The sequence below is a fragment of the Lepidochelys kempii genome, chromosome 5 (assembly GCF_965140285.1).
Source record: "Lepidochelys kempii isolate rLepKem1 chromosome 5, rLepKem1.hap1, whole genome shotgun sequence".
NCBI lineage: Eukaryota > Metazoa > Chordata > Testudines > Cheloniidae > Lepidochelys > Lepidochelys kempii.
The window spans coordinates 21,542,800-21,565,840 of NC_136384.1; the positions used below are offsets into that span (position 1 = coordinate 21,542,800).

Sequence of the window (23,041 nt, forward strand, 5' to 3'; positions counted from 1 at the left end):
AGACTAACCAATTTATTAGAGCATAAGCTTTCGTGAGCTACAGCTCACTTCATCGGATGCATACCGTGGAAACTGCAGCAGACTTTATATACACACAGAGAATATGAAACAATACCTCCTCCCACCCCACTGTCCTGCTGGTAATAGCTTATCTAAAGTGATCATCAAGTTGGGCCATTTCCAGCACAAATCCAGGTTTTCTCGCCCTCCGCCCCCTCCACACAAATTCACTCTCCTGCTGGTGATAGCCCATCCAAAGTGACAACTCTCCACACAATGTGCATGACAATCAAGTTGGGCCATTTCCTGCACAAATCCAGGTTCTCTCACCCCCCCACCCCCCTCCGAAAAACCACACACACAAACTCACTATCCCGCTGGCAATAGCTCATCCAAAGTGACCACTCTCCCCACAATGCGCATGATAATCAAGGTGGGCCACCCCCAGCACAAATCCAGGCCTTCTCACCCCCCCCACCTCCATACATACACAAACTCACTTTCCTGCTGTGTGTGTGTATGGAGGTGGGGGGGTGAGAAGGCCTGGATTTGTGCTGGGGGTGGCCCACCTTGATTACCATGCGCATTGTGGGGAGAGTGGTCACTTTGGATGAGCTATTGCCAGCGGGATAGTGAGTTTGTGTGTGTGGTTTTTGGGAAGGGGGTGGGGGGGGGGGAGAGAACCTGGATTTGTGCAGGAAATGGCCCAACTTGATTGTCATGCACATTGTGTGGAGAGTTGTCACTTTGGATGGGCTATCACCAGCAGGAGAGTGAATTTGTGTGGGGGGGGTGGAGGGCGAGAAAACCTGGATTTGTGCTGGAAATGGCCCAACTTGATGATCACTTTAGATAAGCGATTACCAGCAGGACAGTGGGGTGGGAGGAGGTATTGTTTCATATTCTCTGTGTGTATATAAAGTCTGCTGCAGTTTCCACGGTATGCATCCGATGAAGTGAGCTGTAGCTCACGAAAGCTCATGCTCAAATAAATTGGTTAGTCTCTAAGGTGCCACAAGTACTCCTTTTCTTTTTGCGACTACCATTTAAGTCTATCTAACTTGCGGCACTTAGGGTTATGAAAAGGACACTTACCTGAGCAACGGAAATTAAAGCGATCTAAGCGCTGTCCACACCGGTGCTATGTCAACGGGAAACACTCTCCCACCGACATAGCTTCTTACACCTCTCGCAGAGGTGGAGTAATTATGCCAGCAGGAGAGCACTCTCCCATCAGCATAGAGCTTCTTCATCGGACAGTGGCGCAGCTGCGTCGATGTAGTTCTTCTAGCGTAGACCTGCCCTAAAATAATCTTCATTCATCTCTAGCAGTTCCATCTCATTAATGTCTATAAACACTAGCATGATTTACTCTTAGTCATGCAATGGCTATGTGTAAATTTCAGCCTTTGTGTAGCTACATGCTATCCCCAGAAAAAGATGTACTCTTGGCTCTCTGCTGTTTCAGACATTATTCAGCGCTAACTCAGATTTGATTCCACACTGGGCAGGTGAAAAGCAGTGCATCTCTATACACAGTGCTGAGTTGCAGAGCAGCTTGGAAAGCACAGAGCTCATGCAGTCAAGTGCTCCTCTTTTGGTGGTATGGTTGTGCATTCAGGATTTGCAGAAAACCAGATATTATGCTACACACATTTGTATTTATGGTTTTCACTGATGTTTTTCATGGTCACTTTATACTTCCTCCTGGATGAAAATACAGTCGGATCATGAAAACTTGTGTTACTTAGAGCGTGTAAATGAAACCCTGCAGCACTATAAAAAACTCATGAAAATCCTACCCAGAAATGCACATACTAATACTTGTGTGCACTCCCCTATTTGATGAATCACAGCTCCTTGCGCTAGTTCAATTTGAGGGATTTCCCCCTGTCTACAAACCCACATAAGTGTCTGCCTATTATGGAATATCTTCTTATGTTGCCTCAAATAGAGAAGTAGTCTTAGCCACCCGTCTTACAAAAGCTTTCCTGAAAAATGTACTGACCTGGATTAACTACCATAGAAACTTGTCCTTCATTGGTGGCCTTGTTGCCTCCTTGATCATTCCTTGTTTTGAGGGCATCTATGTAGTTCAACGTGTGTCCGTGGAAATTACATCATGGAGGTGTACTCATTTCTCTGCTAGTTTTAAAAAAGTTTGCAGAGGGTATGCCTTCTCACCTCCTCAACAGTGTTTCTAAAGTGGCATATGTGGTTAAATGGGCTAGGAACAGTGACTGACTGGATCTGGGCAGAGGCTGAAAAATAGAGGAACTGCATAATTCTGAATGGCATGTTCAGAATCCATAACAAAGGGGAATATCCTTTAAAAATTGTATTTCCTGCATCACACCTGAGCTAAGAAGTTACAGTACCAAGAAAGCCCCTATAGCCCCATGGGACATCCATAAAATGTCTCAGCCTCTTTGAAGCTTTCTCAAGGAACAGGGATGTAGTATACTAGGTGCTCTATTAATAACTGTAAGTAAAAACATAATATTGAAAATCAGAACATTTCTAGTTGTACATTTAGGACTTATATGTGTATTTACACACTAGGTATAGTTAGAGATATATACAAGGCCAGTCAGCCCTATTTCTATTGCCTTGGATTGGTCATTTAGCAAATTATTGTACCCGTGAATGGTTTATGTCATATAGATAATGAACATGAAGTAATGCTGTATATTTTTTTGTACAGGTAAACCCAACTAATCATAGACTCCTGTTCGAAGTGTTTGACGAAAACAGATTGGTGAGTGTACTACTGTATTCCCCTTTGTGTGTGTTTTACTAATCACACAACTAAACATGGAAGTAACATAGCTCCTGAATCTTAGTTCCTGGAAATTTGGCATACCTTAAATTAAAGTTTATTTTGTTTCAGTGGTGTAAATATGTACATTATGGAAAGTAAAGTACGGTATATAAAGCAGGAATTTGACTGTTTTACTGGCTGAGCATTCATAACACTCATCTTGAACCAAAGTTGTCTTATTCGGTGGAGACATTTAGGGAAGGCATACTGCAATTACTTACTTTTTAAAATCTTCTTTGATATTTTTGATAAGATTAAATAGGTATGTAGGCAAAAATCTCTAAGGTCCGATTTTGCATATAGTTGTTGTAAGACATCAATATAATCACAATTTATAGATGTATTTTGAGGAAACTTTAAAAAGCAGTCTTAGTGGAATAGCATACTGTGTGAGCCACTAACAGTATATTTAACAACACTTTATAACCGAGGATGTGGTGCTATAGCACAAAATATTCTGTTCCTTCAGATTAGATAAGTACAGTATGTCTCTATCAAACTTACTACATTGGGGGAAAATATGCCAGATATATTTTGGGTAGTTTGAATATCTTTTTGTTAATTAAAAAAAATCTCTCTTTAAAAGGTAAGTTTTTTTTTTTTCTTTCAGCTTCATCAAAGCAAATATTAATGTAATACAAGGAAAATGATATAAACTCTGTATAGGTAACCTTTTTCAGGGAGGAGAAATCCAGAGGGCCACTCATTTAATGTTGTGAGGAAGTACAGTAACAAATCCGTGTCACGGATATATGAAGGCTCTGTGGTGATCAGTGTACTGAGAGGCATTTAATGGGTGTTGAAATTGGAATAATCTGTTTGACAAGCGCAGGTCTCTACCATTTGAACTAGTGGAGAATCTTGATAAACTCTTGCTAGTTGTAGGCTTTTTATCTTTTCTGCAGGCCAGCCGGCAGAGTGGAATAATATCAGAAAACTTGAACAAGTTCTATGCGAACCAGCAGAGGGTAGTGATGCACACAGTCAGACCAGTATGTGACAGTATAGTGGTGGTCGTTGAAAAGACATTTTTCAACCATTACCACACAGGGACATCTGAGAGGTAGCAGTTTCCCTTATATCTCATACTAGTGTGTGGTAACTTTGCACCCTTTTATTCTGAACCAATGTATGTATTAAAAAAGAGCACTTATGGTTAAATATATATTAGGATTCCAGGTTATGTGCCTAGAATGAGGGAGTATTGAATTGAGTCCTCTACAATTAATTTCTGTAGCATGAGTATATTTTTAGGATCCAAAACAGCTTACTATGTTTGTCTGTTTTCTGTTACAATTTATGCTGGAATATATACCTACTTGTAAAGCTTACAGTTGTAAGATGTGCCCCAAGAATAATTCTTTTGTTTGTTCATCTTGTTTCTAAACCACCGGAGAGTTGTTTGTGATTGCAGTAGGTTCCCCCCAATCCGTGGTTGCAAATTTAGTCTTTAGTAGAAAAGAGAGACTTGCTTACTTAAATAGCACAGAAACATGCTGTTATCTGAAAAGTGTGTTAAAATAATACTAACACCTGTGCTTGCACAAGGCAATCTACAGTGCTGTTACTGCGTAGCAGATACCGATGTTTTTCTCATTGTTGGCTCATAGTCCGGTTAAAACAATAGAGGATTGTACTGGCCCTTGGCAGTTTTATCATTTAAACCAACTTCCATTTCTCTTGTACTTGGTTGTTTTCTGTATTTGAAAACAAGCTGTTGTAAAACAGTGGTTTAAATGTCTAGATCTAGTATTGACCCAACACCTATAAGTGTAGAGCTGTTGAAAAAACTAATTCTTTGGAGCTTTCATAGGACCACGTTGCCACTTGTTGAACTGAGGTTATTTAGTTTATCTCTTTTGTAGAGAAACTTTTTGTTTAAACAGATGTTGTTTCTGATTCATGCGAAAATGCTCTAAAACTTTAGTGCACCTCAGCTATGACAGCCCCTTTTTAAACACTGAGATTCTGCTATGTGGCAGGGCTGAATCTGGATGTTTATTTTAATTTTTGATTGTAACCCATATGTTCTTCTTTTGAGATCTTTTGGCTCTTAGCAAGCATAGCTATACTCCATGCTGGCAATCGGACTTGTGGTAATATTGCTAACTTTCTCATTGGAAGGCTGCCAGCGTTGGGCAGCGTTTCTGTGCGGCGCTCAAGTCAAATCATTACAAAACTACATGCACACCCTTCTTCAGTTTTCGCTCGTCTTTGCTGCCTGGTAAAACAGAAAAAGAAACTGTCTCCTGCCATCTTGTTCATTTCTGCTGCTATCCTTGTCTGAGAAGTCTTTGTCATGTGTAAGGTTTCTTTGTTGCGATTTCTAAGGGAAGAAAAGGATCTGTATGTAGGATGAGTAGGTTATGCTGTGTTTACAATGGTAATGTGAAGGTTGTGGATTTTTTCCAGAGTGATTAGTTTGTTACTTAACCTTTTAAAGAACCAGGAAAAAAATCCTAGAGTATTAACCATGGACTAATATTAATTTATGTTCTACCATGGTAGCCTAATGCTGTAGTATTAGGGGGTTGACAGATGAAGCCTGAATTTGTCTACTTGATCCAGTTTTGTTCTTCTCAATCTGCATTGTGAAGTCCACTTTTAACACTTAAAGAGCTTTTGTTGCAGTTAACGTTTTTGTACAAAAGTGGTCTGTGAATGTGATGTGGCTTAGATTTATATCAGTGCCGAGTGTGCTTGCTGCCTTAGTCAGCTGTGAGAGCTCTCCCGCGGGGGCAGCTCTTTTCTGATGGAAAAGGAGCAGCTGTGAAGGTGCTGTTTCAGGCTCTTGCTGGTATTAAAAAAAAAAAAACAACCACCAACACACAACTAGCTTGCAGTGGAGAGGGGGAACCAGGTCATGTGACTCTAACCATCCTACCCTATGTCACAGTGTGTAGGAGCACTGATTGCTCTTATCCAATCATGCCTGGAATGCTGCTTGCCACTTGGGCTATTTCTGCTATCTGTCGCTATCAGTGCTGCAGTGCTAACAGTTTGGCAGATGGGACACTTTTTCTTGGAGTTTGTCTTTGTTTTTAACTTCTGGCAGTGCCTGAATTGTTGCTGTTCTCCCTCTCTCCCTTTCTTCTCTTTGTTAAACCATGGCCCATCGGCTGCGGTTTCATTTTGGCTCTGGACGAAGCAACACAGCCCCTGAATCTGAGATCCTAGACCGAGAGAGAGAAGATGACTTTTTCATGGCTTTCCACACTTTGCCAAGAAGAAACAGTCCTCATCCTTTCTCCCGACATGGAGCGGATTATGGTGGCGGAGATTTGCAAGAAGTGGGCTGCTTAAAAAGAAGCACATCTATGTTTATTCCTCAGCTGCTGAACAATATTGATGTGCGTCCAACAAGGAGCTCATCTATGCAGATCTCTCTTCAGCGCAAAGCTGTGAACGGCTGTGCTGATGAGTGTGGAGCCCCAGAGTCTCCTGAGGAGACTCTTCCATGTAAATTCTCAGACTTCAGGGAGCATTACACATGCTCAGTTGACAGCCATTCTTTTTCTCCAAGCAGTCCACAAGTAACCCCAGAGAATTCTCCACCCAGGATGCCTGAAGAGATTGGGCAACCGCTTAATGGAGCTGTTTCCTGTAATCACAGAATATTTTGTACAATTCCTTCCAATAACCAGAATGATGCTGCTGCAACTACTGCCCAAGAAGATGAAGCAAGTGAAGCGGCTTCAGGGTTAAACATAAGTGGTGTAAGAATTCAGCATCGTGCTTCAAGCGCAGATATGCATCAGGTTATGCTATTGCCATTTGGTTCCGAGGTTCAGAATAACGCCCTTGCCTCTGAACCCAGACGCTGGTCTTTGCAGCATCTGCCAGATATGTCAGCAAATTCAGGGAAAAAGTTATTTGTTTTCCAGTTGCAGCAATCGCAGGCAAGTGATACAGGTACAGGAAGCGACTATAATTTTGGTTTTACTGGAACAAAAGGGAATAGATTGGTCAGGTATCCTCGCATACGGCTGGAGAGGAGTACTTCCTACCCTGTCCAGCCGCAACCAGAACAAATTAGCCCTGTAGAAGACAGAGGGAATTCAGAACTGCATACAAATAGCAGAAATGGGTCAGAAATATCTAGAAGCAATTCGGTAGAGAGGATTCCTCAAGGGCAGGGATGCTTGTTTAAAATCAGACCAGATCAAAACACAAGGCAGCAACACTTCAGAATTCTTGTAACCCGTGGTACTGAAGAACAAAACCAAGTTCCTGATGAAGACAGCCCTGATACCTCTGGGCCTACAGTGACCAGTGCCGCGGTAAGTAACATGCTGAAAATGCTTCTCCTTGTGTTCTATCAAAACTTAAATGGTAAAAAAGAAAAGCTACTGAATTTTAGGTAAGTAAAGAATTTCACTCATTAATACTGGTAAGATCTACAGTTCTCTGGAACAATCTGTAAAGCATCCCTAACTCTAACCTAAAATAGTTTTGCTTCCAGTTATGATTACATCCAGTGCAATGTTTTGTTGGAGTCCTAGTGTCTCACATGTTTAACTCAGTGTTACGTCAGCTGAAGAGTTTTAAAAAATTGGAACACCCAAGTGTCACTATTTGCTTTTATTTCTTTATTAGTTTGCTAAGTCCTTGCTGTACAAAGAATTACATTTGTGAAACATGCTTCAATGCTTTCCATATTATTTTAAAAATATATGTAAAAATGAAATTGAAATATACTAGCAGTTCAGGACTTTGTGGGGACAGAAATCGGTAAAGAAATCAATTTTGTTTTCTCAGTACCAAGTGGTGAGAATTGTTTTATTTCAAAGAATGCTTTTGCTCTTGACCTTCTTTAAAATAAAAACTTTTCACATTGTCCTTTCAGTGTCATATGAAATGTGATCAAACTACTGTAAATGCAACTTAGGCATAATTTATTACAATATCTTATAATATAGCTTTGGTGTGGAAGATGATATACAATCTTCTTATAATGCTTATTTCTCACGTAATATATGAGAGAGAGATGAAGTTCTATAATGTTTTTTGAAACATACTTTATAGGCCCATGCGTGGGTAAAACTTACAGGGGCATGGGGAGTCATTTGCTTGAATTGCTGTGCAGTGCAATTTAACACTGCCCACTTGAGTTTCTAAGCTCAATGATGCTGTATATAGAATAGTAAGTACCCTATCTCCAGCTGTGAAAACAGACTCACAAGATCAGCTTTTGGCCTTTATTGCTTGTGTGTGTTCTCATTCTCTCATGCGCTCTTTCAGTGAAATGTAGTACAGAAAGACAGCTGCTAACTACAGCAAGACCATAAGATGACTCTGCAGCTTTCATAGCAAAAACTAACAGTATGAAAGTTACTCCAAGATAACTTTCTTTTTAGCACGTCAGTGTACGTTTTTAACACATGGACACGAATAACTAGCCCTCACAGCCTTTGTGGGGAAAATTCTTCTTTTCTGCTATATACCATATCACACCCTTTCTGTATAAATTGCTAAATGTGTTTGCTGTCAGCCTGTGAATATTTTACATTCAGAATATTCCTGCTGAAAACTTCTTTTGTTTGGATTTCACTATCACATTCAACAACATGTTAAAACATTTGTTCTTTCATTTAAAACACTTTTTTTTATTTTGAGAAGTTTTTATCTTGTTTACATTAGAGTTAAGGCTTTGAAGTGTAAACTTCTTATCAGGCCACAGATATTCCTGAAGACTTGAGGATGTTTGAATCCTGGATTTTGGGAGAAAAGGGGCCAGCTGTGAAGTTTTACTTCAGTTTTAACTTTTCCAAAGTTCGGGATTATTTACATCCAGGGTTTTGGTTCAGGCTCCTCTCTTCTCTTCTACAAGTACACTTGATATTCTTTAGATACCCGCATCCCACATCCAGTGGGCTGCCCACAGCTCTTCATCTTAAACCATTACTCCACATCACCCAAGTCCTATGTCTAAACCGCCATTTTCCACTCGTTATCCCTGGTTTATTTCCAGCACTGTAAATATCATATAAATGCTTCCATAAATCAGGGAGTGGAAGAAGATTTGGACACAATCCGATTTGTGTAACTTCCCAAAAGGTTGTTCATCCCCACTTCATTGTCCCTGCAACAGTACCCATCTCTGTTAGACAGGAGAAAGGAATCCCTGAAATCTCTCCTGAACTTGGCCTCCATTATAACAATATATTTATGTTTTGGGGTGTAAATTTATAGATTTTTCTAAACCAGTTATACTGCATGCTACTGAGTGAACTCATGGCAATCAGGTTTAGCCTCACGCACAGTGAGTCAGTCAGTCGTGTACCTTGGCAGTTGCAGAGGCACTCAGTCTAAACAGGATTTAAAATCTTTATTGCATATAGGTTTCCTTAATTAAGACTTCTTAAAGATATATCCTACTTTTCTGACGTTATTTCTAGTGAGCCCAGAAATGTTTTGGGTGGAGGCAGTTTACTAGGCACATTTTACTAGGTGGAGGAAAGCTGGACAATGAAAAAAAGTTAAGAATGAAAGGTTTTCTTTATTTAGTCTACACACACAATGTTTTTCAGTGGAGTGTCATTTTTAATTCATCCCTTACAAGTTTGTTTTGATAGCTCACATGATGATGAAAAATTGTGTGCAGAAATTTATTGTTTCATTAAACTGGGAAGAAAAGTTTTTCCTGTTAAAACTCTTAGGGTAAAATAATTTCTAGACTCTTCCAGTTAAGCTAGTTTGTGTGTATTTGATTGATATAGGGCATGGGCCCTGGACTGTAGACAGCAGCTGCTATAGCCTTATTTATCTTGAGTGAAAACATTCATGCGGGCGTCTGCAGTCCTACTGCTACCAAGTGTTTATGATCTTTCAAATATCTTCTGTTTTAATCAGAAGTGTTTTTGGGCAGGCAGGATGTATTTCGTTGAGTTATCATGAAATATTAGATAAAATAAGAATATATGATCAACTTAAAAACCATTTATTGGAAGTCTCGGTAGATTCTTTGTGTTACTCTGATAGTTTATATGGAGTATGAAAGTTTTCATGCTGTGTGTGTCTGCATATTAAAAATGAAGTTATTCTGCCTATTGATATGTTCGTGTTTATATTATTGGGTTTTTGTACATGTATGCTAGAAATACTGTGATAACTGAACATAAAAAATCCCATGTAAGGGGTAGCTGGTGTTGGAGAATATCCAAGTACTCCCGTGGGCATTTGTTATTGTTAAGACCAAAAATGCAAAATATCTTGACAAATAAAATATTGCAGTATTGTATTGTATTTACTGAGAAGGAAGACCTAACCCCTCCAGGGTTTTGGAATGCAGTCCTGCAGTTGTCACAACTGAACTTTCATTCTTTTTCTTCCTTCCTCAGGAATATCTTTCTAATCAGATCCAACTATTAAGGTAGTCACTAAGTCCCACTGAAAATTGTCTAAATTTTGCTGTGGGAAAATTATGAGCTTGGAACTACCCTTTAGTTGGCTTTTTAAATGGGTTTTCTTGAGACTACCTTCTTTTAAAAATCTAAATTTCTACAAGTTTCTGATACAACCAGAATCTTTATCTGTTTATGTTTATACACGTATATCTGTACTATACAAGCAAAGGTATGTTACTACATACTTACGCAATGCTATCCTGTGCCCATTGAAATCAGTGGCAAAAATCACATTAACTTCAGAGAAAACAGGATTGAGCTGAAAATAATATGTTCTAATATACAATCTCACTTCCTCCTTAATGGCGTTCTTGGTGGCATATATGAAAAAAATAAAACATTATAAACAGATATTTTAAGAGAGAGCTGGACTATACTTTTTACTATATATATAAAAACGTGGTTGATATTTGACTGTAATTTCTGTATATTAGGATTTTCTAATTACTATTTAAAAATTATATTTTTAAAAGAATACCTATTTCCAATGTACTAATTAGCCATTAATGGAAACATAAGAAATACTAGAAATGAACTGATCAGCTTATCTAGTTTATTTTAAAAATTTCTGCTCTTTTCAGATAACTGCATCAGAATATACTCTTATGGTATGTCTACACTGTATGCCTCCACATACGTTTTTGCCCAAACACCATTACCATCCACATGCACAACCCTCAGACAAGGGTTTATTTGCACTTTGAACCTGCGCTTGCTTGCACAGAATTAAAACCTGAGCTGTGCTTTATCTCTGTCTGGAACCCCTTTGCTGTGAGGGTGCAGACAAATACTTAATCACTCAAATACTAATAGTCTTCCATTGCCTTGCTGCTATTCAGATTCTCCCACAATTGATAGAATTGACTGGGAAAGAATGCTAGAGCATCTCAGCACACAGAATCACAGGATATTCCCCCAGAGAGACACAGACAAATGCAAAAAAGTGAGGACACAGTGACACGGGTAGGGCTTTGCTGTGGTCAATGCTCACACTTGGGGTAGGCTAACCTGTGTGCTCAGACCTGGGTGCCAATCACCTGGGCTAACTGTGCAGTGTCCCTACCCTAATACCTCTTCCCTTCTCCATTGTTTGTTTTCAGAAGATGGGAACATAGACAACTAATGTTCAATTTGCAAACTCCCACTTGCAACAGATTCTCGCTCCTATTTAATTTATTTGTATCTGTTTTATACTTGGAGTATTTTGAGCTGCAGTCTCTTCAAGGCCTCCTACCCACTTAAAATATTCAAACATCAGCATTTTAAATGTTCTTGACTGGGGCCAAGTAACTGTAAATTTATCCAGAAAGTACTGAAATAAATTATTAATAAGGTTGTTCAAACCTGGAGCATAATAAGGTGACAAGTAATAGCCAACATGGATTTGTGGAGAACAAATTGTGTGAAAACAATCCTCCTTTGACCGAGTAACCAGACTAGTGGGGGTGGAGTGGGGATAAGGCAGAAGCAGACGTGTTATATCTGGACTTTAGTAAAGTGTTTGGTACAGTCCCACATGACATTCTCAAAAGCAAATTAGGGAAATATGGTCTAAATAAAACTACTGTAGGGTGAGTGGACAACTGGTTGAAAGACCATATGTCAGTGGTTTGCTCTCAAACTGGGAGGACATAACTAATGAGGTCATTCAGGGGTCTGGGACTATTCAATATTTTCATTAACACCATGGATAATGGAGCGGAGAGCGTGCTTATAAAATTTGTGGATGGCACCAAGCTGGAAGGGGATCTCAAACATTTTGGAGGACAGGATTCAAATTCAAAATGACCTTGAAAAATTGGGGAATTGGTCTGAAGACAAATGCGAAGTACCTCACTTCGGAAGGAAAAATCAAATGCACAGCTACAAAATGGGGAATAACTGGCTAGGTGGTAGTATTGTTGAAAAGGATCAGGGGGTTAAAGTTGACAAATTGGATAAGTCAATAATGTGATGCGGTTGCAAAAAAGGCAAATATCTTTCTGAGGTGTATTAACAGGAGAGTAGGATGTAAATAGGATGTATTTGTTCCACTCTATTCGGCACTGGTGAAGCCTCAGCTGCAGCAGTGCCCGCCAGTTTTGACTCCCACAGCTCAAGAATGACTGGAATAAATTGAAGAGAATTCAGAGAGCAATAAAAATAAGAGGTTTGGGAAAAATAACCTATGAGGAAAGCTTAAAAGAACTGGGTATGTTTAGTCTAGAGAAGAAAAGACTGAAGGGGGGGGGGGATGTAAGTCTTCAAATATATAAAAGGTTGTTATAAACAGGATCGTCACCAATTGTTCCTCTTGTCCACCGAGGGTAGCACAAGAAGTAATCTTAGTTTGCAGGATGGGAGATTCAGGATATATATTAGGAAAAACTTTCTAACTGTGAGGACAGTAAAACAATACCTAGGCAGGTTGTGGAATTGTTATTATTAGAGGTATTTAAGAACAGGTTGGACAAATGCCTGTCCACTATGGCCTAGGTTTACTTAATCCTGCTGCAGAGAGGAGGATGGACAGTATGGCCTCTTGAGGTCCCTTCTAGCCCTGCATTTCTATGATTCTATGAAATCAGGATGTATAGAGAGGGTAAAGATTTGTGCTCTTGAGACTTACATAAAATGAGTAATTGACAACGGAGAATTGTATGGCTACAGTGTCAGTGAGGATTTCTTCGTTTGTTGTCTTGTTACCAGAATCCCAAGGCTTTATAGAATGGCATTTGAAAGTTGTCTTGTGTATGTGTTTGTCTCTAAGGTGCCACAAGTACTCCTTTTCTTTTTGCAAATACAGACTAACATGGCTGTTACTCTGAAACTTGTGAATGTGTGTTTGTAAAACAGGGGTATTACATTCTAAATGTTTTCTTAATATTCTTTGTCTGACCATCTCTTTCCAGAGTCCCAACTTTTTTGCTTTTTACACCTCTTGGAGACAAACTTGCTACTACTTGTTCTTACAGCATTGGCTGCCTTAGGTTTTATGTGTAGAAGCTCATTTGGCGGGTTTCTGAAGCTTTTGAGCTCTCTAAATAAGAGGTGCCTGCAAGTTACCGTAATCATGGAAAGCCACTACTGATGGACAGTTAAACTGGCGTTTCTTTAAGCCACTTGGAGAACCAGAAGAGTTCATTGCCCCCTGATCATACCAGAAGTCATTTATTTGTATTTTCTATTATCCTGACTACCACTTCAGGGACACGCTGCCAATTCCACTGCTAGTCAGTGTGCTGGGAGCCACGGGTGACAGTGAAACTTGATTATACTGGTGGCTGAGTGTTTTACTAACGTAGACCATAAAAGCGTAGTAGCATCTAATGTTGCTAATTGTTCATGTAAAGACAATATCACTGTATGCTGTATATATGATTGCGAATATGTATTTGCACACAGTATTCAACAAAGTAAAGCCTTTTAGCCACCTACCAGCCCTGCAGTGGTCTTGGGAATGAGATCTGAGTGCTTATATCCAGGAATAAACTGCAGATCTCTTGCACGGAGCACCCCTACATTTCAATAGCCAAGCCACCAAGAAAATGGCATTAGCTCAGTCTCGTTTGTCAAAAGTGTGTTGTGACTGGGATGTACTGTTTGCTAATTGATATGTAGTCTTAATTGTAAAGGGAAATAATCAATTTCACTCACTGTGAAGGTGGGATTGTTTTGTTGCCTGTTTGGTTGGTTGTGTGTTGTTGGAGCACCATGCTTCAAGGTTCCTCCACTGTGCTAACACACATGATCTGTTGAGAGCCAGAGTGTTTTCACCTGGCCAATGTTACTGTAAAGAAGAATGTCTATGATATGGAGGGATGAAATGTGCCCCCCCCCCCCCGAAGAAGAACATTTCAAAAAAGGCACAGCTGGGGATTAAAAAAATGCAGCATAGTTAAATAGAAAAGATGTATTATTGTACTTCTGTGCCTTAGATGTCACCTGTGTAGACAGGTGGATTGGTCCCTCTTCTCTGTGGAAATCAGATAGGTCGCAACTAATAGCTGATCATTTTGAAATGGGTAGTGACATCTGTATACTTGAGCTCTTTTTATTCTCCCCCCCCCCCCCCAAAAAAAAAAAAAAGTACATACAACGTCACTGGATTATTTGGAAACCGATTCACCCAAAGAGTGCTCATGAAGGAGGCAGCATTCCAAGAAATAATATATCAGGCCTTCTATGCAGGCAACAACAGCAAATGAGGCAAATTCTACAGTTGTTTCAAACTAGGGCAAAAAGGCTCAGGAGTCTCTGATGGCAAAATCCTTATCTTTCAATCTTATATCTCCTGTCATGTAATAGACTTCTGTAAGGCATTTGACTTGGTATTGCACAACATTTTGATTAAATTATAATGATATAAAATTAACATGGCACACCTTAAATAGATTTAAAAGCTGGCTAACTGGTAGGTCTGAATGTAATTGTAAATGGGGAATCATCATTGAGTGCTTGAGTTTCCAGTGGAGTTCCACAGGGTTTGGTTCTTGCCCCTGGGCTGTTTAACATCTTTATCAATGACCTGGCAGAAAGCGTAAAATCGTCACTGATAAAGTAAACACAGAAATTGGGGGAGTGTTGAATAATGAAGATAACTGATCACTGATGCTGGGCAAACTGGTTCACTTGGTAAGCTAGGCACATACAAACAATTTAAGTTTTAATACAGCTAAATGTATTAATCTAGAAACTAAGAAAGTAGGTCATACTTACAGGATGTGGGACTCTGTCCTGGGAAGCAGTGACTCTGAAAAAGAGTTGTGGAGGATAATCAGCTGAACATGAGCTCCCAGTGTGATTTTGGGGTCAAAAGGGCTAATGTTATCCTTGGATGCAAACGAGAATCTTGAGTAGGAGTAGAGAGGTTATTTTACCTCTGTATTTGGCAGTTGTGTGACCACCGCTGGAATACTGTGTCCAGTTTTGGTGTCCACAGTTTCAGAAGAATGTTGATCAATTTGGAGAGCGTTCAGGGAATAGCCACAAGCATGATTAAAGAAAAGGAGTACTTGTGGCACCTTAGAGACTAACCAATTTATTTGAGCATGAGCTTTCGTGAGCTACAGTGAGCTGTAGCTCACGAAAGCTCATGCTCAAATAAATTGGTTAGTCTCTAAGGTGCCACAAGTACTCCTTTTCTTTTTGCGAATACAGACTAACACGGCTGTTACTCTGAAACCAAGCATGATTAAAGTATTAGAAAATATGTCATATACTGATAGACTCATGGAGCTTAATTTATTTAGCTTAACAAAGAGGGAGGGTTATGGGGTGACGTGGTCACAGTTTATAAGTACAAGTATGTAATAATGTCTAGCAGAGAAAGGTATAACATGATCCATTGGCTGGAAGTTGAAGCTAGACAAATTCAGACTGGAAATAAGGAATAAATTTTTAACAGTGAGGGTACTTCACCTTTGGAACAATTTACCAACGTCGTGGTGGAGTCTTCAACTTTTTAAATGAAGATTGGATTTTTTTTTTTCCTAAAAAGTATGCTCCAGGAATTATTTTGGTGGATCTCTGTGACTCGTGTTCTACAGAATGTCAGACTAGATTATCACAATGGCCTTGGGATTTATGAATCTCTGTCCTTCATGTCCTGTTAATGTAACAGCCATTTTCTTCCCAAACCTTCTACTAAAAATTGCTGGGGATGCACGTTAGATCCCATTAGACTGCAGAAAAGAGGATTCGTTACCTAGTAATTCCTTCCTGTAGTCCAGACCCACCAGTGCTAACATCTAACAGTCAGTATGTAGGCAACAAATGTCTGTGCATATTTGTGTTATGGCTTGTTGTTCATGTTTAATTGTTGAGATGTGTTGAGAGGAAAGGGGAGCGAAGGGAATGAAAATGCTATTGGTAGTTATCTGCCTGATTTGAAGGCGGAACTAATCTATCTACTCTGGTGGAACAAAGCTGCAGGAAGTATTAACAGGCAAACATATTTTTGATTCACTCATTTGTTTTTTCCTCTTTCAAATAAATGAAGCCCTGCTGAGACTAATAAGACACAACATAAGCTTTGCATTTAAATAATTCTCTTCTAGGCCATGGCAAGTCCAAGAGAGTCTATATGCTGAGATAGGGTTTAGATGCTAACCTGGTGTGATCTATTGCAGAGCATTGCAAGATAAGTTTTCTGCATCTTTAAAGGCCAAATATAAATGAAAATGGCTTTCCTCAGCCCAATTTAATATTGTAAAGATGTGACTTATTTCAAGCAAGCTCACCTTACCAGTTTACTCACCGAGATGGGAAACCCAACTTCCCCTTAATTTCACTCTTCTTGTTGAATCCTATAATCAGTCACCAGCCTGCCCCAGGCTCCCCATGGCACTTCCTTTTCCTAGCATGCTTCATTGTCTTCAGCTGGCCCAGCTCTCCTATGTTTCAGGTGTCTGAGTATAGGGAGCAGTGGTCTTTCTGGTCTGGGAAGAGGATTAACTGCTTCCCTTTCAACTTCTGGAAAGAGTCTATAGACACTATCAAGGAATTTGAAGAACAAATAGACAAAATGATTTAAAGACAAATGGTGTTTCTTATGTACTTCAGAGAATTTTAATTATTTATTCATCCATCTTGTTCTTGAGTGGAAGATGAAATAGGTTAGGACCAACCCTCACTCCATTCAAATTGCACAGACGGCAAAGATGATAGTTTTCTTTTTGTATGTATGTATATATGTATGTTTGTTGCTCTTACCCATTGTACAAGGATATAGAGAGAGTTTTCATTGCAAAAAGCCAAATCCAGATGCATTCACATGCCCGATGTCCCTGAAATGGGAGATGAAAGCGATTATGGATGAGCAGAGCTGAATATTTTTGCTGCTTCCTTTTTAAAAACTTGTATTAAATTTTCCAGTCTTTGTAAAACAGTCCAAGGCCTTAAATAGCACAAAGCAGTGAATTGTCAAAATGTCAACAGAATGTATCGTGCTTTTCTTCCTCCCAGCAGCATAGTCTTGAGACTATGGAGATGCTCCCCTCCATACTGGAGTAAGTCACTTTAAAGCCAAACCTGACCTCCAACAAAACCCTCTGGGGGCAGAGGGCTATCTGGTACATGAACTAGGAGAGGGGGCCCAAATTGGGTTGTGTGCCTCTTTTCAGGGAAGAAGGATGAGGGAGGCAACTTCATTGATTTCAATGAGAGCTGAAGGTATATAGTACCTTGCAGGTGGTTTCTATCTTGCAAAATCAGGAAGCATCATTCCTATAATACATTTATCAACAACTAGGTAGTTTTTTTGTTTTGTTTTTTTTAAAGACTCAAGCACTGAAAATGCTGTGTCTGCTCTTTATCCCCAGCCCTCCACAAAGTTTCCGTGGAGTCTGTTCCACACTCTGATAGATGTCCCTTTTGGACGTTGTTTTTCCTGAAAGTCCAGACTTTCCTCATTAATCTATAAAGCAACCAGAATAAAAGCTTGAATAGGAGTTCTGGAAATAATATCACTTTTTATAACAATAATAAAACATTTGCTCTGCATGGAAAATTTGTATGTTGAGTTTCAGCCCAGAGTGATCTTTTTTGTAAAAAAAATAAAACTGAGTTTATAAGACACTTGGTTTATAATGGAAATAATGACACAGAATTTTAACAGTGAAGGTGCCAGTCAGAGTGACTTCAGCATAGATACATCAACAGAACATCCTAGACATCCATACATCTATACAGTGTTACTTAGTTTGTGATATCAAACGAGGGTACACATTTGATAAAAGGCACCAAATAATATAAAATTTAATAAATGGTGTTTGGGTTTTTTTTGGCTATTTGTTTCACAGAGACTGCTCTAAAGCCAGCAGTTTATCTCCTGTTTTATTTTAATTCTTTCCTGATTATCTCTCTGTAGAGCATGGTGTTAAATAAGTTCATTTGAAATATGCTGATTTTTTTTTCAGTTAAGATACTTATTGTAGCCTCTAGATGCTACACATAAGTAATGAAAAAAGAGTATGTTAGTGACATTGGCTCCGCAAACTGCTAAAACTCAACCCTGTGTGTGTCATCTCCACTTTTTGGCAAAATCCTGAGTGAACAGATAGGCTGGGCAACTCTGACAGGATCTTCGGGGTACAACCTGAAATGGCATACCGCTGTGCTCCCTTAACTCTCCGGCCTGGGCTGTCTCTCACAATGCTTAGCTAGCGCCAAGCAGCAAACCCCTCCAGGCTCTGTTATCATTCAGCACAACCACATATGGAGCCCCACACCCAGCTAAATTCCATGAATGCTCCCTGAGCCACTCATGAATCCCACAAAGAATGGCACTAGCAAATCTACCAAGCCCCGAGCCTTGCACCCCAAAAACTTTACCATCTTGCCTTGGTCAGAAGCTCGGCCAGTGTAAGTTTATTACCCAATCCACCCCTCCCTCGAAGTGGAGAGCAGTGTTCCCTCTAATTTTTCCCATCCATGTGCAGAATGGGTGGGGCCAAGGGGTTTGGAGAGGGCTCAGGGCTGGGTGCAGGGGTGTGAGGTCTCCGGCTGGGGGTGCAGGCTCTGGGGCAGGGCCGAGGATGAGAGGCAGAGGGCTGGGTGCTGGGGGTGAGAGCTCCAGCTAGGGGTGTGGACTTTGGGGTGGGACTGGGCATGAGGGGTTTCGGATGCAGGAGGGTACTCAGGCTACGGCAGGGAAAGAGGACTGCACACAGCAGCACCTGGGCTCGGGGGACAGGTGCTTCTCCCCACTGCAGCAGCTCTTGGACTGGGGCTGCAGGATAGGCATCTCTCCCCCAGCCCCAACAGGTCCAGGCTGGGCACAGCTGGGTATGGTCTGCTCCGGCCGCGCCACCCTATCCATGCCTGTGTCCAGGCCATGCTGCCCTGGCCATGCCTGGGGCCGGGCAACTCCGGCCGCGCCACCCCAGCAGGTCCGGGTGCCCCGCTGCACTTGGGGCTGGCCTGGGCTGGGCTATGCCGCAGCAGAGTTGGGGCTGGGGGAGTTGGGGGGCCTGGCTCAGTAGGAGCTGAGGGAGGGATACCCCTCCCCTGGCCGTAGCAGGTCCCTGGGCAGGTTCCCTGAGCGCCTGCACGGTGCTAAATAGTCTGCTGTGCAGCTGTACAGCTTACAGGGAACTTAGGTGGAGAGGACAAACACAAGTCTTTGTAACCTGAGCTGAGATTTCCCAAACACTTCAACCAAAACACTCTGTTTTAGGTAAAATATAAAACAGATTTATTAACTATGGAAAGATAGATTTTAAGTGATTATAAGTGGGAGGCACAAAAGGTCAGAGATAGTTACCAAAGAAGATAAAAGGTAAATGCACAGTCTAAATCTTAAACTTTATTAAACTAGGCAGTATTTGGATCAAGCAGTTTTCTCATCCCAGTAGATGTTACAGTGCTTAATATATGGGCTTCCCCTTTAAGCCTGGGACCTGTCTCCTCAATTCAAGTCTTTGTCTTCCTAGCATTTTTATTGCTTCCAGCCTAGGGAGAGGGAGAAAGGCCAAAGCATGATGCTACCATTCCTTATTTTATACACTCAATCTATGTGGCTGGCAAATACTAGCCCAGACGTGTCCTGATGGTCTTTGCTAAGTCACAGAATTGAGCAATCCCCCTTGTGTGATCTTGTGCAACTGAGTCAGAGTTGAGCAGTTACCATTGTGTGGTGCTTACACAACTGTCATTGAATTGTAAATACCTTGATTACAAGTCCTCTGATGATTAATGGTCACATAACACCCTCCTGGGATTGGATCACCACCTAGCAGTAGAGACTCTCAAATGTACAACATATTTCAGTAACAACCTTACAGCAAAATCTCATAACTTCATACACAATAACGATATACATACTGGAACAGAAAATGGGTTTCAGCAGATCATGACCTTTCATATGATATCTTACATGGTATGCTGTGTATGAAATATATCATAATTATATAACGGGTGAATATGAGGGCTCCGGGGGGCTGCTTTGAGGTACAGAGTGCCACGGCAGTGTGCCCTGATGGCCAGAAACTTGAGGTCTCTTGGAACTATTGGGAGAAACTAATTCCAGAGCTGAGGATCCTGCCATCCATACATATGAGTCCCCCATCTTGTCTTCCAATCAGATCCGTGAAGGACTTCCCACTCCTCAAATTTTGAGAAATATATATACAGATGCTCCCCGGGTTGCGCAAGACCTGACTTACACAAATCTGCACTTATGAAAGAAGTTCCGTAACCTAGAAATAGGAGGAGTTTTTTTGTTTTCGTTTTTTTTGCGTAACAGTCGGGTTATACATTTTTGACTTACGCAAGGCGTAACTGAACGATTGCGTAAGTCAGAGAGCATTGGTACAGTGTTTTTCTGTTAAGTAAGAGGTGCAGAGGAATTGTTTTTAATTAGGTCCATCATGCAAATTGATACTTTTGTATAAAAGCAGAAAATCAAAAATGCTCAGTATATACTCTAACTTTTCTCAGTATAAACTGAGTCAGGTGGGCCGATTCATGCACGTGCACACACACATATGCTCCCCTCTTATCTTTCGTAGATGATTGCTCAGTTTTTATAGTGTGGCCATAATACGTAGTGTAAAAAGAAAAGGAGTACTTGTGTAATGACACATCCACTCCCAGTCTTTATTCAAGCCTAATGTAATGGTGTCTTTATATTTATATTCTTTATATTCTGTTATATTTCTAAGAAAATAACAGAACGCCACTAGCCATCACCTTCAGCCCCCAACTAAAACCTCTCCAGGGCATCATCAAGGATCTACAACCTATCCTGAAGGACGACCCATCACTCTCACAGATCTTGGGAGACAGGCCAGTCCTTGCTTACGGACAGCCCCCAACCTGAAGCAAATACCAGCAACCACACACCACACAACAAAAACACTAACCCAGGAACCTATGCTTTCAACAAAGCCCATTGCCAACTGTGTCCACATATGTATTCAGGGGACACTATCTTAGGACCTAATCACATCAGCCACACTATCAGAGGCTTGTTCACCTGCACATCTACCAGTGTGATATATGCCATCATGTGCCAGCAATGCCCCTCTGCCATGTACACTGGCCAAACCGGACAGTCTCTACATAAAGAATAAATGGACACAAATCAGACATCAAGAATTATAACATTCAAAAACCAGTCGGAGAACACTTCAATCTCTCTAGTCACTTGATTACAGACATGAAAGTTGTAATTCTTCAACAAACAAACTTCGAAAACAGATTCCAACGAGAGACTGCTGAATTGGAATTAATTTGCAAACTGGACACCATTAAATTAGGCTTGAATAAAGACTGGGAGTGGATGTGTCATTACACAAAGTAAAACTATTTCCTCGTGTTTATCCTCACCCTCCCACCCCCCACTGTTCCTCACACATTCTTGTCAACTGCTGGAAATGGCCCACCTTGATTATCACTACAAAAGGTTTTTTCCTCCCCTGCTCTCCTGCTGGTAATAGCTCACCTTACCTGATCACTCTCTTACAGTGTTTATGGTAACACCCATTGTTTCATGTTCTCTGTGTATATAAAATCTCCCTATTGTATTTTCCACTGAATGCATCTGATGAAGTGAGCTGTAGCTCATGAAAGCTTATGCTCAAATAAATTTGTTAGTCTCTACAGTGCCACAAGTCCTCCTTTTCTTTTTGCGGATACAGACTAACATGGCTGCTACTCTGAAATACGTAGTGTGCATCTGCTTGAGAAGAGTGACAGCACATCAGTCCTTTCAAACACTTCAAAATCCTCTCAGAAACAAACCATCTGGGGATCTCCACATCTAGTAGCATTCCAGCCCTTGGGTTCATAGCTGACTGGTCCTTGATTAGTGAAACAACAGTCTGTAGCCTATGTCCAAAGTGGGACAGGTATTGGGACCTAGCCCCCACAGCAGACCTCCTGGTCCTGCCTATATCATCCACTGAGTCCACAAGACTGTCTTAACTCCATTATTTATAACTTCCACTCCACTCCTCTGTGCTCGGATTGGCTCATCTCTTGGAGTGTGACTGGGTGTGACCTGCCAGTTGGATTCCCTACAATTAAAACTCCTATACTGCTTCAGAAACCGGTACTGAGCATGGCTAGTAACTGTGACACCCTATTTCTGGGCACAGCGTAAAATTCTGCAATATAAAGCATGTGGGTAATGATAAGAGTAGATCAATAATACGCACTCAAAATGTATTACCATACAACAACACACAACTGGCCACAACTTACTCTGCAGTCCTGTTGGCTTACAAGTGTTGTTAGGTGCACAAAAGCGTGTAGGCCTGGAAAATGATATGACTGTTTTATTAAAAAAGCAAAATACTTAAAAAATCCCACAGTAGTCATCAAAGCACAATATTAATCCTCATTGAGATACTAATTTGTGCTTTAAACCCTAACTTTTATATGCTGTTAAATTTTTGTTTGAAAATATCCACCCCTGCTGATTATAGCTGTGTCTTATTTTAAATTAATACCTCTTGCATAGGTCCACTGTTTGAAACTACTTTTATTTTAGGCCCTAACCATAATAAAAGCTGTGCCTATCAACAGAGCGCATAACATAATTATATCTTTTAGAATTGATTCTGTGAAGTTAAAATTACACTTTAAACAAAAATAAATTAAAATGGTTTAGATTAGAAATGTTTAGTTTATTAGAGCTGCAGCTGTTAACTTTCCACTTTTTTCGTTGTTGCTGTTTTACTTTCTGCATTTTTCTCAGCTTGGACCATGAAAATTTAATTATATCAGTTTCTTCTTTGTTCACTATAACAATTGTCTGTTTCACTTCTAGGTCCCCAATGCTGTAACACTTTTAGGTTGCAAACATGCAAGGGAGTACTTGTTTGAAACT

The 23,041-nt window shown here is 40.4% G+C and overlaps 1 protein-coding gene across 11 annotated transcripts in view; it reads left to right on the plus strand.

Moving 5' to 3' along the window:
• NEDD4L (NEDD4 like E3 ubiquitin protein ligase) overlaps positions 1-23,041 on the plus strand; it is a 371,283-nt gene that overhangs the window by 175,652 nt on the left and 172,590 nt on the right. For 9 of the 11 annotated variants that reach the window (XM_073343628.2, XM_073343623.2, XM_073343622.2 and 6 more), the window contains one exon: positions 2,705-2,758. The exons of the other annotated variants lie outside the window; for them this stretch is intronic. Coding sequence is in view for 5 of the 9 variants with exons in the window: in XM_073343623.2 (XP_073199724.1) it covers positions 2,705-2,758 (54 nt within the window). In the remaining 4 variants the exon portion in view is untranslated. The remainder of the gene's footprint in view (positions 1-2,704; positions 2,759-23,041) is intronic. 11 annotated transcript variants of the gene reach the window in all.